Genomic DNA, 13756 nt, shown 5'->3' on the forward strand with positions numbered 1-13756 from the left:
TTTTGTTTTTCTTCTAAATATTTTTTAAACATTTTTAAACATTTTAAAAAATATCAATACAATAATAGTAACTTTCTTAAACATTAAGCAACAAATATTAAAAGTAAAATAAAATATATTAACGATCAAAATGAGGAGATAAAATCATGAGGCATACTATTAGTCTATCATTTTCCAAAAAAAAAAAAAAAAATTATTGAGAAAGTAGTATAAAGGATGAGAGAGCAGCACCAAGAGAAGATATGTGTTCTAATATATCGGGCTTGGATAATCTTGGTGGGCCTGTAGAAGATTGGGTTCGATAAATTTATGCCCAACAGGAATAATGGACTTGCAAAATTTTTTCTATAATAAAACAGTTCTTCTACGTATAGACGGGAGATGTAACCACAGGAGAGTTGTCTGCTAAGTTTGCCAGCCATATAAAAAAAAATTAGATGAAAACAAGTGCGCTCTTCATCTTCGAAGGGAGGGGTGATCTTTGTGGGTCTTGTCTTCGTTTTCGAAGGGAGTGGTGATCTTCCTTACCCTTAGCACATGCACAAACCCTCCTATAACAATATAAGAACAATAACCCCACGAGGCAAATGCCAATTACATCACTCATCACAATCGCAATTAGAGTGCTCTTACTTAACTCTCTTATTTTTTGACTCTTTTCAGCACTATCATCAGGATTATCAAGTACATTCTCTGGCAAAAATGAAATGAAAGAATAGGAACTCACACCAAGTGTATTTGAAGAACAAGTATTCTTCAATGGAGGGGCACACAACCTAGGAATCCCAATAAAAGTTGTTGGCCCTCTGTTCATTAGAGCACCATTTTGGGGTATAGGCCCGCTCAAATTGTTATATGTAAGATCAATATAAACCTTCTCAAGAAAGTTTTCGAGGCTGGCTGAGATTGAACCAGAGAAAAGATTGTGAGACAAATCAACAATACCTTGCAAGGTGGACAAATTTTCCAAGTCACTAGGAATGGAACCATTGAATTTATTGAATGAAAGATCAAGTTTTTCTAGAAAAACTAAATCAGTTCCAAATCCTTCTCGTAGAGTATCAGTGAGATTATTTTGACTGAAATTAAGGATTTTGAGTCTCTTGCATTGAATAATTGAATTGGGTAAAGACCCATTGAAGAAATTATGAAATAAATCTAAGGTTGAGAGATATCTGAGCTTCCCAATCTCACTTGGCACAGACCCAAATAATGGGGAGAAATCGAATGGAGGGAGAGGTGGAGATGAAGGGAGACAAAGGGAGATGATGGGAGGGAGATGTGGAGACGAAGGGAGGGAGACATGGGTATTGGTTTTGATATGAAACACATCGTTTTACAGTAAATACAAAATGGTACATTTCATTTTTCACATCAGCCGTGATTCTCCCGCGCTTAAGCAACCCGGTTGTATTTAGCTTTTTGCATAACAGATATGTCGATCTTGTACATATGGAAAAAAAAAAAAAAAAAAACAAAATGAAGAAAATATATTCATTTCTTCATGAAATTAGTACCCTTAATTATGGTCAAAACAATGCTGACGTGGCCAAATCACGTTGAAAGCCAAAATCCACCGCAGCCATGCTAGCCGCAGCGGATCCAACTCCCCGAAAACCAAACACAAGCCTGTTCTCTTCTATAGAACCGTTCCTTCTCTCTACTCGCCACTCGCCACCTGACTAGAGAGAACCTCAAAAAACCCCTCAGAAAGACCCTGACGTTGTCTGCGAGACTTAACTGTAATCTACATCGTCATGTACCGGGCCGCGGCTTCACGTCTTAGGTCTCTCAAGGTCAGTGCCGCCATCAAACTCTGTCCCCTTAAAAACCCTAACTTTCCGTTTGTTTCTCTGAAAATGCTTGAGAAAAAATTCGTTAAAAAGATTCTGAATCTTCATTACCTGAACGTAAACTATTGCATCTCGAAGTGAAAAGGCCGAGAAGCTATTTTTTCTTCTCGAAAACTTTGACTTGTTCTCGGTTAGATCTGACTTTGGTATTATAGTTTATTCACGTTATTACTGGTTTTGTGATGAGTGGATGTGATTTTTATTTTTTATTTTATCTTTGTTTCTTAAGAGTTTGTGTCGGATGGAGAGCTTAATAAGCGATTTAATTTTGTTTAGTTTAGTCTATAAACGTATAGGATTGGATTACCATTGCGGGACTAAGAGTATAATTCTGCCACAATGTTCTTTCCTATCTGCTTGGTTGCTGGGAGAAGAAAGGAATATAAAGAAAATCAAGTCATGGGCCGTACATTACATGTATATTTTACGTTTGGAGGATTTTTCTAAGCAACACCAAATTCAGCCTTAGGTTCAAATTTTAAATAAGCTTTATTTCTTTTATATGTCTTTTTTTTTTTTTCATATTGGTTTTTGGGCCTTAAAATGTGGGGGGCTATTTTGTGGAAAAAACTTAACAGTTATTTCTGGATTCTGATGGTGGCTTATTTGATAGTGACCCTTCCTTTTCATTTTGTATCCAATTAATTTTTTTGTTCAAGTATTAAAATATGAATGTTGCTAAAGAAAATTCGTTGCTACTGGGCCTTTCTACATTGATGTTTTACTAACTGGCAATTCACCATGCTGTATAACGAAACCGCTTGAGTAGGGTTATGCAGGCACTTTTGGGACCACTAGGTTTGCGACTTCAAGTGCAGTTGCTGAAAAGCAATCTTCAGGGGGTCTCTTTAGCTTTCTCGAGGGGGAAGGTCTGGAACTCTACCTTCCCTGGATATCCCATTTGCAGGCGTGCCCCTCCCTCCTCCACTACCTGATTATGTCGAACCGAGTAAAACTAAGATTACAATTCTCCCTAATGGTGTCAAAATAGCTTCAGAAACAACGCCGGTATGGAAGAAGTGTTGCATCTTCTGTATTCTTTGATTTATTTAACTCCATTCTCATTTTAAATTTCAGTCCTATTATGTTGTTTATAATCCTGATTAACCCCTGGCTGGTTGGTCTTAATCAGAATCCTGCAGCATCCATAGGGTTGTACCTTGATTGTGGTTCTATTTATGAGACACCAGAATCATTTGGGGCTTCACACTTGCTAGAACGAATGGCCTTCAAGAGCACAAGAAACAGAAGCCACTTACGCGTTGTGAGGGAAGTGGAAGCAATCGGCAGTAACATAGGAGCCTCAGCTTCTCGGGAGCAAATGGGGTACACTGCTGATGCTATAAAAACGTATCTTCCACAAATGGTAGAGTTGCTTGTTGACTCTGTGAGGAACCCAGCCTTCCTGGATTGGGAAGTCATTGAAGAGGTAAGAATTGTTATTTCCTCATTATAGATACTCAGAATACAGAACCCCCAATTTACACCAACCCTTGTGGCCTACCGGTACTTCTCCTGAAATCTGGAGGGGGGAGGGAGTTGGTGGGTTGGAGAAGGGTATGGCTTTTATGTAGCCCACCATCAGCAGTTTAAACGATGAAATAATAAAAGGTTTTGGTCTACGTGCAGGTTGGACAATTCTTTCCCAAGTGACATATTGAACTCTGGATGTTATGTAACTGCATTTTCCATTGCATGAAACCAGTTTGGACACTTTGGGAGTTTTATTCTATTTTTCATAGATTAGGTTCAGAAGAAGTACTCTATCGTGCTCCGTTTCCTATATATTTTAAAAAAATGAATTTATCAACCTTTTCCCCCATTGCTTTTTTCATTTCAACATATGCATGAGTTTAGAGACATTTATTTTACCTATAAAAAAAGTTGAGACATAAATATGTATATATGTTTGGAGTTTTCCATGCGTTGTAGCCTTATTGATTTACTGTCCATCTGTTATAGCCAATCCTTTTGTCTATTCTTTGGGTGCAAATGTTCTGATCATAGTATAATGTATGTTCATATAGCTGCAAAAGCTGAAAGCAGATCTCGGAGAACTTTCTAACAATCCTCAAGGCTTACTATTAGAGGCTATTCACTCTGCCGGTTACTCTGGTGCATTGGCAAATCCTCTTTTGGCTCCTGAAGCTGCGCTAAATAGATTGGATGGTACCATTTTGAAGGAATTTGTTGCTGTAAGACCGAGAAACTTTGCGGATAGTGCTTGTTAACTGTTAATTCTTCGTCATTGAAATGGTGTTTGATGCTTCATTTTATTATTTTATTTCCTATCTTTCTTCTGTGTGTTTCTGTTTAATAAATGGTGTTTGATTCTGGTATTTCAGGAGAATTATACAGCTCCTCGGATGGTTCTTGCAGCATCTGGTGTTGAACACGAGGAGTTTCTTTCCATTGCAGAACCACTCCTCTCTGACTTACCAAGCACACACCGTTTTGAAGAACCAAGATCTGTATATGTTGGAGGGGATTATCGTCGTCAAGCTGATATAGGGGTGTGTATCACTCATCATCCTTGGCCATTTTCTTTAGTTTCACCATCCCAGGCCACCTGTTTGTTTTCTCTATTTTCTTTATGGATTGACTGCCTGAGTAAGAAACGTTATTCTGTTTGTCATATTGTTACTTATCCATCAACCCCCCTTGACAGCAGAACACGCACATTGCTCTAGCTTTTGAAGTTCCTGGTGGCTGGCGTAAAGAGAAAGAAGCTGTTCTTGTGACTGTTCTTCAGGTGCTAGATTTTAACATTGACATTTGAATGAGATTTTATGGTTGTGATTATATATTCACCACATAACAATTTATGTCATAACTAGTTCCCCCTCTCCCCCACCTTCCTGTTGGGGCACTGCATGGGCGGGGAATAAAAAATCTGGGCTTAAATGGCTTTGAATTAATCAGTATGAGTGCTGCAGATGCTTATGGGAGGAGGTGGTTCATTCTCTGCTGGGGGCCCTGGAAAAGGGATGCACTCACGACTATGTAAGTTTTAACCCAGGTCTTCTGAGTCAATTTAACTTGAATATATTTTGCTTTTATTCTGGTTTTGTTTTCTTGTCCTTTATGCTTAGACTGTCCTTCTATCGGTTCATTTCTTGTTGAATTTCACTTGCTTTTTATGTATATACAATATCAGATTTTTCTAACATTTAGAATTTGTCTGTATTTAACCCAGATCTCAATGTCTTGAATGAGTACCAGCAGATCCAATCATTTTCTGCATTCAACAGTATCTTCAATCAAACAGGATTGTTTGGAATTTATGCTAGCACTGTAAGGCACAGACTATCTAAACTTGCCATGATTGTAATCAAAATGTTTATTGCATATACACAATCACTGTAGTGTGAATGTGGGTGTGGTTTTGTACGTATGTGTTTATTTCCAAATATCCAATGTTCCTAATTGACGATAAATTAAACTTACCTAATTTTTTTCCGTATAAATTAAACTTACCTAATTGAGTTGGCTAGGATGGTCATTTTATTGTTTATCTTAATTTAAGGTCGCACAATCTCTGTAGTGTGAATGTGGGTGTGGTTCTGTACGTATATGTTTATTTCAAATATCCAATGATCCTGATCGACGATAAATTAAACTTACCTAATTGAGTTGGCTAGGATGGTCATTTGATTTTTATTTTTATTTTTATTTTTATTTTTATTTTTTCTTAATTTAAGGTCCTTCAATGGTGTTGGTGTGATTCTATTCAATGATGTTGGAAATTATGTTCGTCTGCTATTTGCCCATTGTTTTCTTTTAACTAGAATTTGAGGGGTGATGAGGAAAAATCTGACAGATACGAGCTGTTTTTTCACATATTTTTTTCTAGAACATAGCCTTGTGTGTATGCCACACTCATATAAATTCTTCTTATAGATGGATTATTTACAAGACCTTTTTTTTTTGTTTGACTGGATATTGTATTTTGATGTATTGATACATGTTATTAATTTGCTGTATCTTCAGATATTGCATTTTTCTTAGGCCATAATTGGGGTTCAGTTTTAGATTTGCTGACATTATTTAATGAATTTTTGATGATTAGTTCTGTATACAATTTCTTATTGCCACCATTTAATTCTCTACTAAACTTGAGTATGTTCAATTTGTGGACTCAGAGCCCTGACTTTGCATCAAAAGCAGTTGATATAGCAGCTGGAGAATTAATCTCAATTGCAACACCTGGACAAGGTTTGCTTTGCATCCCTCTCATTCTGTGCTTTCTTAGTGAGGTTTTTGTTATTTAAATCCTCTCCATTGTCTTTGCATTTTTTTTTTTATTCTTCTATACCTGTGTGGCAGTTAGCGAGGTGCAGCTTAAGCGTGCCAAAGAGTCCACAAAATCTGCAGTCCTGATGAATCTGGAATCTAGAGTATGAAGATCCTGCCACCCCCTCTCTCTCTCACACATATACGATTTATCCTGTTTGTGTTTTGTGCCATGTCTTGGCATTCTGTTCCCCTGTGCCTAGGGGGGTTATATTGATAGCAGAACATCATTCTTGCGGTTTTCTATTTTATTAGCTTTTTTTTTAATGGATTTGTTGTTTGGTGCTTCTTTATCTGTTATGGGCTTATAATTGCTGTATATTGCAGATGATTGTATCAGAGGATATAGGGAGGCAGATCTTGACTTATGGAAAGAGGTATGCCATGAGTTGTTGGATTCTTTTTCTTTTCTTCTATGCATTCGTGCACAAACTTTTTCATTGTGCAATTTCTTTGCTTCTGTTTTGCTCACATTATAGGGAGGCAATGGGTATGTGAGATTTAAGGAAAACTCATAACCTAGCTGTAGCATCATATAACTTTTTTATTACATGAGATTTTTTTGCGACAGCGGGAGAACTTAATGAAGAAATGGAAGATTCTTGTTTGTGACTATTTCCATATAAAATATTACTATATTTCTTGCGATATTCTCAACAATGGCGGTAATTGTTTCCTATGGGCAAATTACAACCATTCTCTGTACTTCATTAATCTTGCCATCTCAAAATGATTGTAGAATTAGTTGTTATGACATGTTTATACCTTGCAGGTTGCCTGTCGAGCATTTCTTGAAAGCTGTAGATGAAATCACTTTGAAGGATATTACTACCATATCACAAAAGATAATTTCTTCACCTCTAACAATGGCATCATATGGGGATGGTAATTTTCTATTCTTCAAATAATATCTGATCTTTTTCTTTACCTTTTGGTATTGTTAATAAATAAAGTTTCCTTTTGTGCAGTTCTCAATGTCCCAAGCTACGAATCAGTTAGCAGCAAGTTTCATGCGAAATGAGTTCTCTTCGTTTCAAGCATTTTTTAAATAAAATTTTGAAGAAGTGATTTTTGGTGAATATAACAGTTCAGCTGTTCAACAAGTGAATGTTTTTTCACCTAGTTTTTGTCTTTCATGACAATACCAAAATGTCGTACCATTTTTTTTTCGTTCATGCTGTAGAAGAATGCAAACAACCACTATTAATTATGTGGACAAGAGCAAGAGATCAAACCAGCAGGGGAAATGGTTTTGTAATTTTGATGGTTTTGATGTTTCAGACAGTCTTCTCTTGGGCTTGGCCTTTAATTCAGCCACAGATCCTCAGACAAGGTTGTGAAGGGTTTTGTGCATGTGTAAACAGATCGAAGTAGATACAATCAGCCACTATTTTAGCTTTAACGAGGTTAAAATATTGTATACCTCACTCTCTCAGCGTTATTATCGACGGTTTGTGTTGTCACTTCTTCAAGTAAGATCTTCCTTTATTGGGAGAGAAACACATCATGTAAACATGAGTATCATATTCTATCTTTATTGTAGATGATAATACCACATCAGTACAGTGTGAAAGAGGTGGAATGGGAGTGTGGTACATAAAGTAGCACTAAAATAAATGCAAAAACCACCATTCAACCCACGTTAACCCGTTTCTCCTCTTAAATTTAAAACATGCAACCATGGAACATGCTACCTCTCCTGAATGAATGAAAAGGGTTGTCTTTAAGCCCAAAATTTAAATTTGAACCACCATTCAACCGTGATTTCCTGCCCGAGATTAAATTTAAAACACGCAACCATGAAAGTCTCCATGCCAGCGATCTGCAATCCAATATTTTGTGCTTCGATTATATCGGATTTCCTCATGGAATTGTATCCATCTCTTAAATATCGTTGAATTAGAAGGACAATTCAAACAGCCTCCCGGATTGCAGGTACCTTGGGTTTATATTTTTTAGTTGTTTATTCGAGCAGAGAAGAAAAATAAGGATGCATGTATACTTTTCCTTGGGTCGTACCTTTTTTTTTTTTTTTCCCTAACGTGTGGAGCATATTAACAAAAGAGAAATACGAGTTTGCACGTAAGTGTACTCGTAAATTGAGGTGGATTGATATGATGTATTAGATTGTAAAATTATTTTTATTGTAAACAAGGATATGGTAAAAGAGTCATGATAGATTATATTATGTTACGGAATGATGCAGCTGCATTGCCAAACGTCTCACAGCATACACCAGCTGATGCACTACCAAACACCTCCAACAAGATGCAACAGAATTCCCAACAAACTCCCAGCAAATAATTATGTTATCTGTATATTCGTTTAGGGATTGTTCAGTATTTTTACATTACATAATTTTTTCTATAAATAGTAAACTGTACAGCTTAGAAATCATGAGAAATATATATGCAGTATGAATTTTCTTCCCTTCCAATACTCTGTTTTTTAGCTTTCCTTTTTTGCATTTTAGCTAAAGGACTGTCCAGCCTCATCTTTGCCAATTCTGACATGGTATCAGAGCGGTGAAAATGGCCACCATCGATCCTCCTCCTCCTCCTCCTATTACCAAATATACCAACGTTGCAGACCCAACCAACCCTTATAGACTTGAAACATTAGATAATCCTGGCACTGTGCTAGTCACATAACTCCTTACTGTCGAAAATTTTTCTACATGGTCTCGATCTATCCATCGTGTTCTACGAGCCAAGAACAAACTCGGATTCCTAAATGGAACCCTCACCAAACCATCTGACCCTCATAATCCACTTTTTGAGCTGTGGGAAAGATGCAACGATATGGTTGTGTCTTGGCTGCAAAACTCAATTAGCCTACCTCTTCGATCTTCTGTAACATTTGTAGATGACGCCCATCTTATATGGACTGAATAACAGGAACGTTTTTCACCACAAAATGGCCCACGCATCTATGAACTCAAGAAGACCTTGGCAACTCTTACCCAAGATGAAGATTCAGTAAACACATACTACGGTAAACTCAAATCTCTTTGGGATGAATTATGTGTTTATGACCCTTTACCTGTTTGTTCTTGTGGCTCAACCAAGCTTCTTACAGACCGATACCAACGGGATTGCGTCATTCATTTCCTAATGGGACTACGTGACTCCTTCAACAACGTCCGCGACCAGATCATGCTAATCGATCCTCTTCCACCAGTTAACAAAGTCTTTTCATACATCCAACAACAAGAACACCATCGCTTGTTTACATCCTCAGCTCCATCCATTGATTCCATAGCTCTTGCTAGTCGAAAAATATTTTCCACTCCTCCACCACATCCTAGCCGTAAAGAAAAACCATATTGTACACATTGCAGAATCACGAGTCATACATTAGCAAATTGTTATTTTTCATTTCCCGTAATGTTATTTTTCATGAAACACTCTTCCCTTTTAAAACTCCCTCACTTCTTCCCACAACAAATACACTTTCTACCCCTACATTATCACCTAACTTTTCCTTACCTGACCCAAATTCCACATACACGATTCTGCCACCTCCAGAAAATCTTCACACTGAATCACATCGGCACTCATCATATCACGAAATCCCAACAGCACCCTCCCCACCTCCACTTCCGCCACTTCGACGATCCACACGCATACGTAAAAATCCTACCCACCTCAATAGCTACATCTGCCCCTCTCTACCCGTTCCATCTACTTTACAAACAATGAATTCTTCTCATTTGCAGGTGGCTCATGTTCCTAGTGATCCTTCTTCCTCATTGTCTGCGGCAGCACCATGTTCACCTGGTAAAGCTTTCCCTTTATCTTCCACTCTTTCTTTTCACAAATTATCTCCCTCTTATTTTTCCTTTGCCTCTGCCATTTCATCTCCCATTGAACCTTCTACATATGGTGAAGCTCTTAAAAATCCTAACTGGTGTGAGGCTATGAGATTCGAAATAGATGCACTTAAACTCAACAACACTTGGTCTCTCGCTGACTTGCCCCCTGGAAAACGTGCTATTGGTTGCAAATGGATATTCAAGATCAAATATCGTTCTAATGGTAGCATCGAGCACTACAAGGCGCGCTTAGTCGCCAAAGGTTTTACCCAACAAGAAGGGCTCGATTACACCGAAACCTTCTCACCCGTGGCAAAATTAGCTACTGTCCAAACATTATTAGCTGCTGCATCCATTCAAGGCTGGTACCTCAAGCAATTTGACGTTCAAAACGCCTTTCTTCACGACGATTTAGATGAAGAAATATTCATGCGCAAACCTCCTGGTTTCTTAAAGGGATCGTCATCCCAAGTTTGCCGTCTCAACAAGAGTATTTACGGCCTGAAACAAGCCTTAAGACAATGGTACCAGAAATTTTCTAATGCTTTACTTCTCTTTGGTTTTCAGCAGTCCAAAGCCGACTACAGTCTTTTTACTCAACTCAAAGATGGATCATTCACTGCCCTCCTTATCTATGTCGACGATATTATCGTCGCCAGCTCTCACATGGATTCTATTGAAATACTTCAACAATTTCTCAAAGATCATTTCAGAATTAAATCTCTCGGCAATCTCCGTTACTTCCTTGGCATTGAAGTTGCCCGCTCCTCCAAAGGAATTTCCATCTGCTAGCGTAAGTATGCACTCGATATCTTAGCTGATGCTGGTACACTCGGTTCTCGACCCCTCAAACTACCAATGGATCAGAACCTCAAACTTCACAAAGATGAGGGTGATCCTCTTTCGAATCCACTTCCCTATCGGCGCTTAGTTGGTAGACTTCTCTACCTCACTATCACTTGGCCCGATCTCTGCTATTCAGTCCAGCACTTGAGCCAATTCATGACAGCCTCTACGACGACACATCTACATGCTGCTCATCAAGTTTTACGGTACATTAAAAATGCTCCTAGGCAAGGTCTTCTTTTCTCTTCCAGTTCTTCACTTAATCTCCATGCATACTCAGACTCGGATTGGGCATCTTGCCCAGACTCACGTCGCTCAGTTACGGGATTTTGTACTTTACTTGGCCAATCACTCATTTCATGGCGCTCAAAGAAGCATGCAGTTGTCTCTCGCTCCTCTGCTGAAGCCGAGTATAGGGCCATGGCAACAACTTCATGTGAATTACAGTGGTTATCTTATATACTCCATGATTTGCGCCTCTCCATCTCTCTTCCAATAGATTTATACTGTGACAATCAAGCCGCACTCCATATTGCCAAGAATCCAGTCTTTCACGAGCGCACCAAACACATCGAAATGGATTGTCATCTCATCCGCGACAAAATACAAGCTGGTTTCCTGCGGACTTGTTTTATTCGATCTTCTTCTCAGCTTGCGGATGCTTTCACAAAAGCACTTCCATCTTCACAATTTGTTTTTTTTGCTATCCAAGATGGGAATAGAAAATATCTATTCTCCACCTTGCGAGGGGATGTTACGGAATGATACAGCAGCTGCATTGCCAAACGTCTCACAGCATACACCAGCTGATGCACTACCAAACGCCTCCAACAAGATGCAACAGAATTCCCAACAAACTCCCAGCAAATAATTATGTTATCTGTATATTTGTTTAGGGCTAGTTCAGTATTTTTACATTACATAATTCTTTCTATAAATAGTAAACTGTACAGCTTAAAAATCACGGGAAATATATATGCAGTCTGAATTTTCTTCCCTTCCAATACTCTGTTTTTTTGCTTTCCTTTTTAGCATTTTAGCTAAAGAACTGTCCAGCCTCATCTTTGCCAATTCTGACATAGTCGCTGCATCTCCACAAGCATGTTCATGCAGCTGCCTACTAATTAAAACGAATGCTGACATGATTACGTTTCTGCTTTTATATATGTATATGCTTCTCGTTTATTATCGTTTTAAAAAATATATATTGCAGATTTCCATTCAATTTCATATCCACTAAATGTTAAAATTGACAATTATGTTGAATATTTTGACATGAATAATAAACTGGAAATCTCATCATATTCTTGTTCACATGGATTGGATAGATTTAGGAGGAGATCAAATAAAACCGACCATAAAGAGAAATAATTAGTGTGTACACGTGACCATGTGACTTATATTTTATCGTTGGCCTCATCCACTTGAGCATTTGAAAAATTAAAATACTCAAAACGGATGGATAGGCTATTATACGTAAATAAATAAAGTGAGAGAATACCTGTGGCCTTGTGGGACTACTTATCGTTCTGAAATTAATGTATCGTATTTTATGTCTTTGATTACAGAATACTTCTCGTGACCCTTGAAAGAAGAAGAGAAGAGTGAAGAGTTATTGTAAAGCACCATGTATTATCTAATTCATTTGTGTGTTTCATGCTTAGGAAAAAAAAAATGATGTCTTTGATCACGTTGTAAAACTAATTAAAGTTCCTATTTATAATTGATTTCATGATTATTGTTACTTTTCTTTCTTTATTTTATCATTCATAATCATACTGATTAATGTGACATATTTCAAATAACTAAGCAAGTCAATCATTTAAATAAAAAATCTGTTTATTATTAAATATAACAAAATTCAAATGAAGAATTACAAAAATCTGTCTATAGCTGATTTTATGAGATTGATTTGATGCATAGCAGAATTATGTTTTGGGACTGATAGCATTAGCTCCTTCAATTCTTTTAATGGCGATGAAAGAGCATGTAATTGCGGCAATAGATTCCAAAATTTCCAAAAAAAAAAAAAACCCTCAAATATGCTGGTCGATTGCATTGGTTATTGACTATTAGATATCTTCAAGCTGTGAATGCTACCATTCAACTTATGACATCCAACCATGCAGCTAGGAAATGGGTTTCGATCATGTGATCCCTAGAGGCTCTTGTTTCCATCTCTTTTTTTATAAACTATCACATGTTTCGTCGATATTATTTTAAATTACCACATGTTTGGAGTGTATAGTTTGGAGCGTATATATATATATATTAAATTAGCACATGTTTCGTCGATATTATTTATATATCGAAAAAACTAATATAGATGCACTTTATGCCCACTAGACGATCTGTCCCAAGAGCATCTTTTACGTGTGTCAGCATGCAACAGCTACCTACTGTATATACTAAGTGCTTATTCTGTATCTATTTCTTTTTCTTTATGCATGTTTCCTCCAAATTAAACCACGGTTTCTTAGGAAAACACTAGAAAATTCATGAGGTTGTTATTGAATGCTTTTGTCAAACTCCCATCATCCTAGCTAGTTCTACGAGGTAATGAAGTAGTAGTAGTAGTACTAGTCATGTGATCAGTGAGTTTGTGATGGGCTTTCGATTCTACAATAATGGAATTAACAGGTGTCTGAGAATTATTGGTTGCCCCAGACAATGCAGAATAACAATAACAGTCTTTACAGATACGGCCGAAACATTGCATCTGGCCAAAAAAAAAGTTAGTAAATTAATTAAAAAGGAAAAATTATTTGAGTGTCTCAGATTAATCAAGAACAATTGTTCGGCCTAGGTAAATTCCAGACAATATTGAAATCAGGCACAGAAGGTGCCATATACTTTAATGAACAGTAATTCCACCGTCCACCACTTGATTGCATGGTACCTTAGAAGAATGGGGGAAATGACATGAAAGAGTCCACACTATACACTTAAT

General features: G+C 37.4%; 1 protein-coding gene across 1 annotated transcript; it reads left to right on the top strand.

Moving 5' to 3' along the window:
- The first annotated feature begins 1601 nt into the window (after window positions 1–1601).
- LOC121259336 (mitochondrial-processing peptidase subunit alpha-like) lies at window positions 1602–7595 on the top strand. Its single transcript, XM_041160887.1, is given in 14 exon segments — window positions 1602–1796; window positions 2623–2706; window positions 2709–2861; window positions 2986–3282; window positions 3881–4048; window positions 4199–4366; window positions 4525–4605; window positions 4790–4856; window positions 5050–5147; window positions 5996–6068; window positions 6180–6250; window positions 6474–6523; window positions 6919–7031; window positions 7115–7595. Coding segments are annotated over 14 exon segments (1515 nt in total). The 5' UTR covers window positions 1602–1757; the 3' UTR covers window positions 7168–7595.
- The last annotated feature ends 6161 nt before the right edge of the window (window positions 7596–13756 follow it).

This window comes from Juglans microcarpa x Juglans regia, chromosome 1D (genome assembly GCF_004785595.1).
Source record: "Juglans microcarpa x Juglans regia isolate MS1-56 chromosome 1D, Jm3101_v1.0, whole genome shotgun sequence".
NCBI lineage: Eukaryota > Viridiplantae > Streptophyta > Magnoliopsida > Fagales > Juglandaceae > Juglans > Juglans microcarpa x Juglans regia.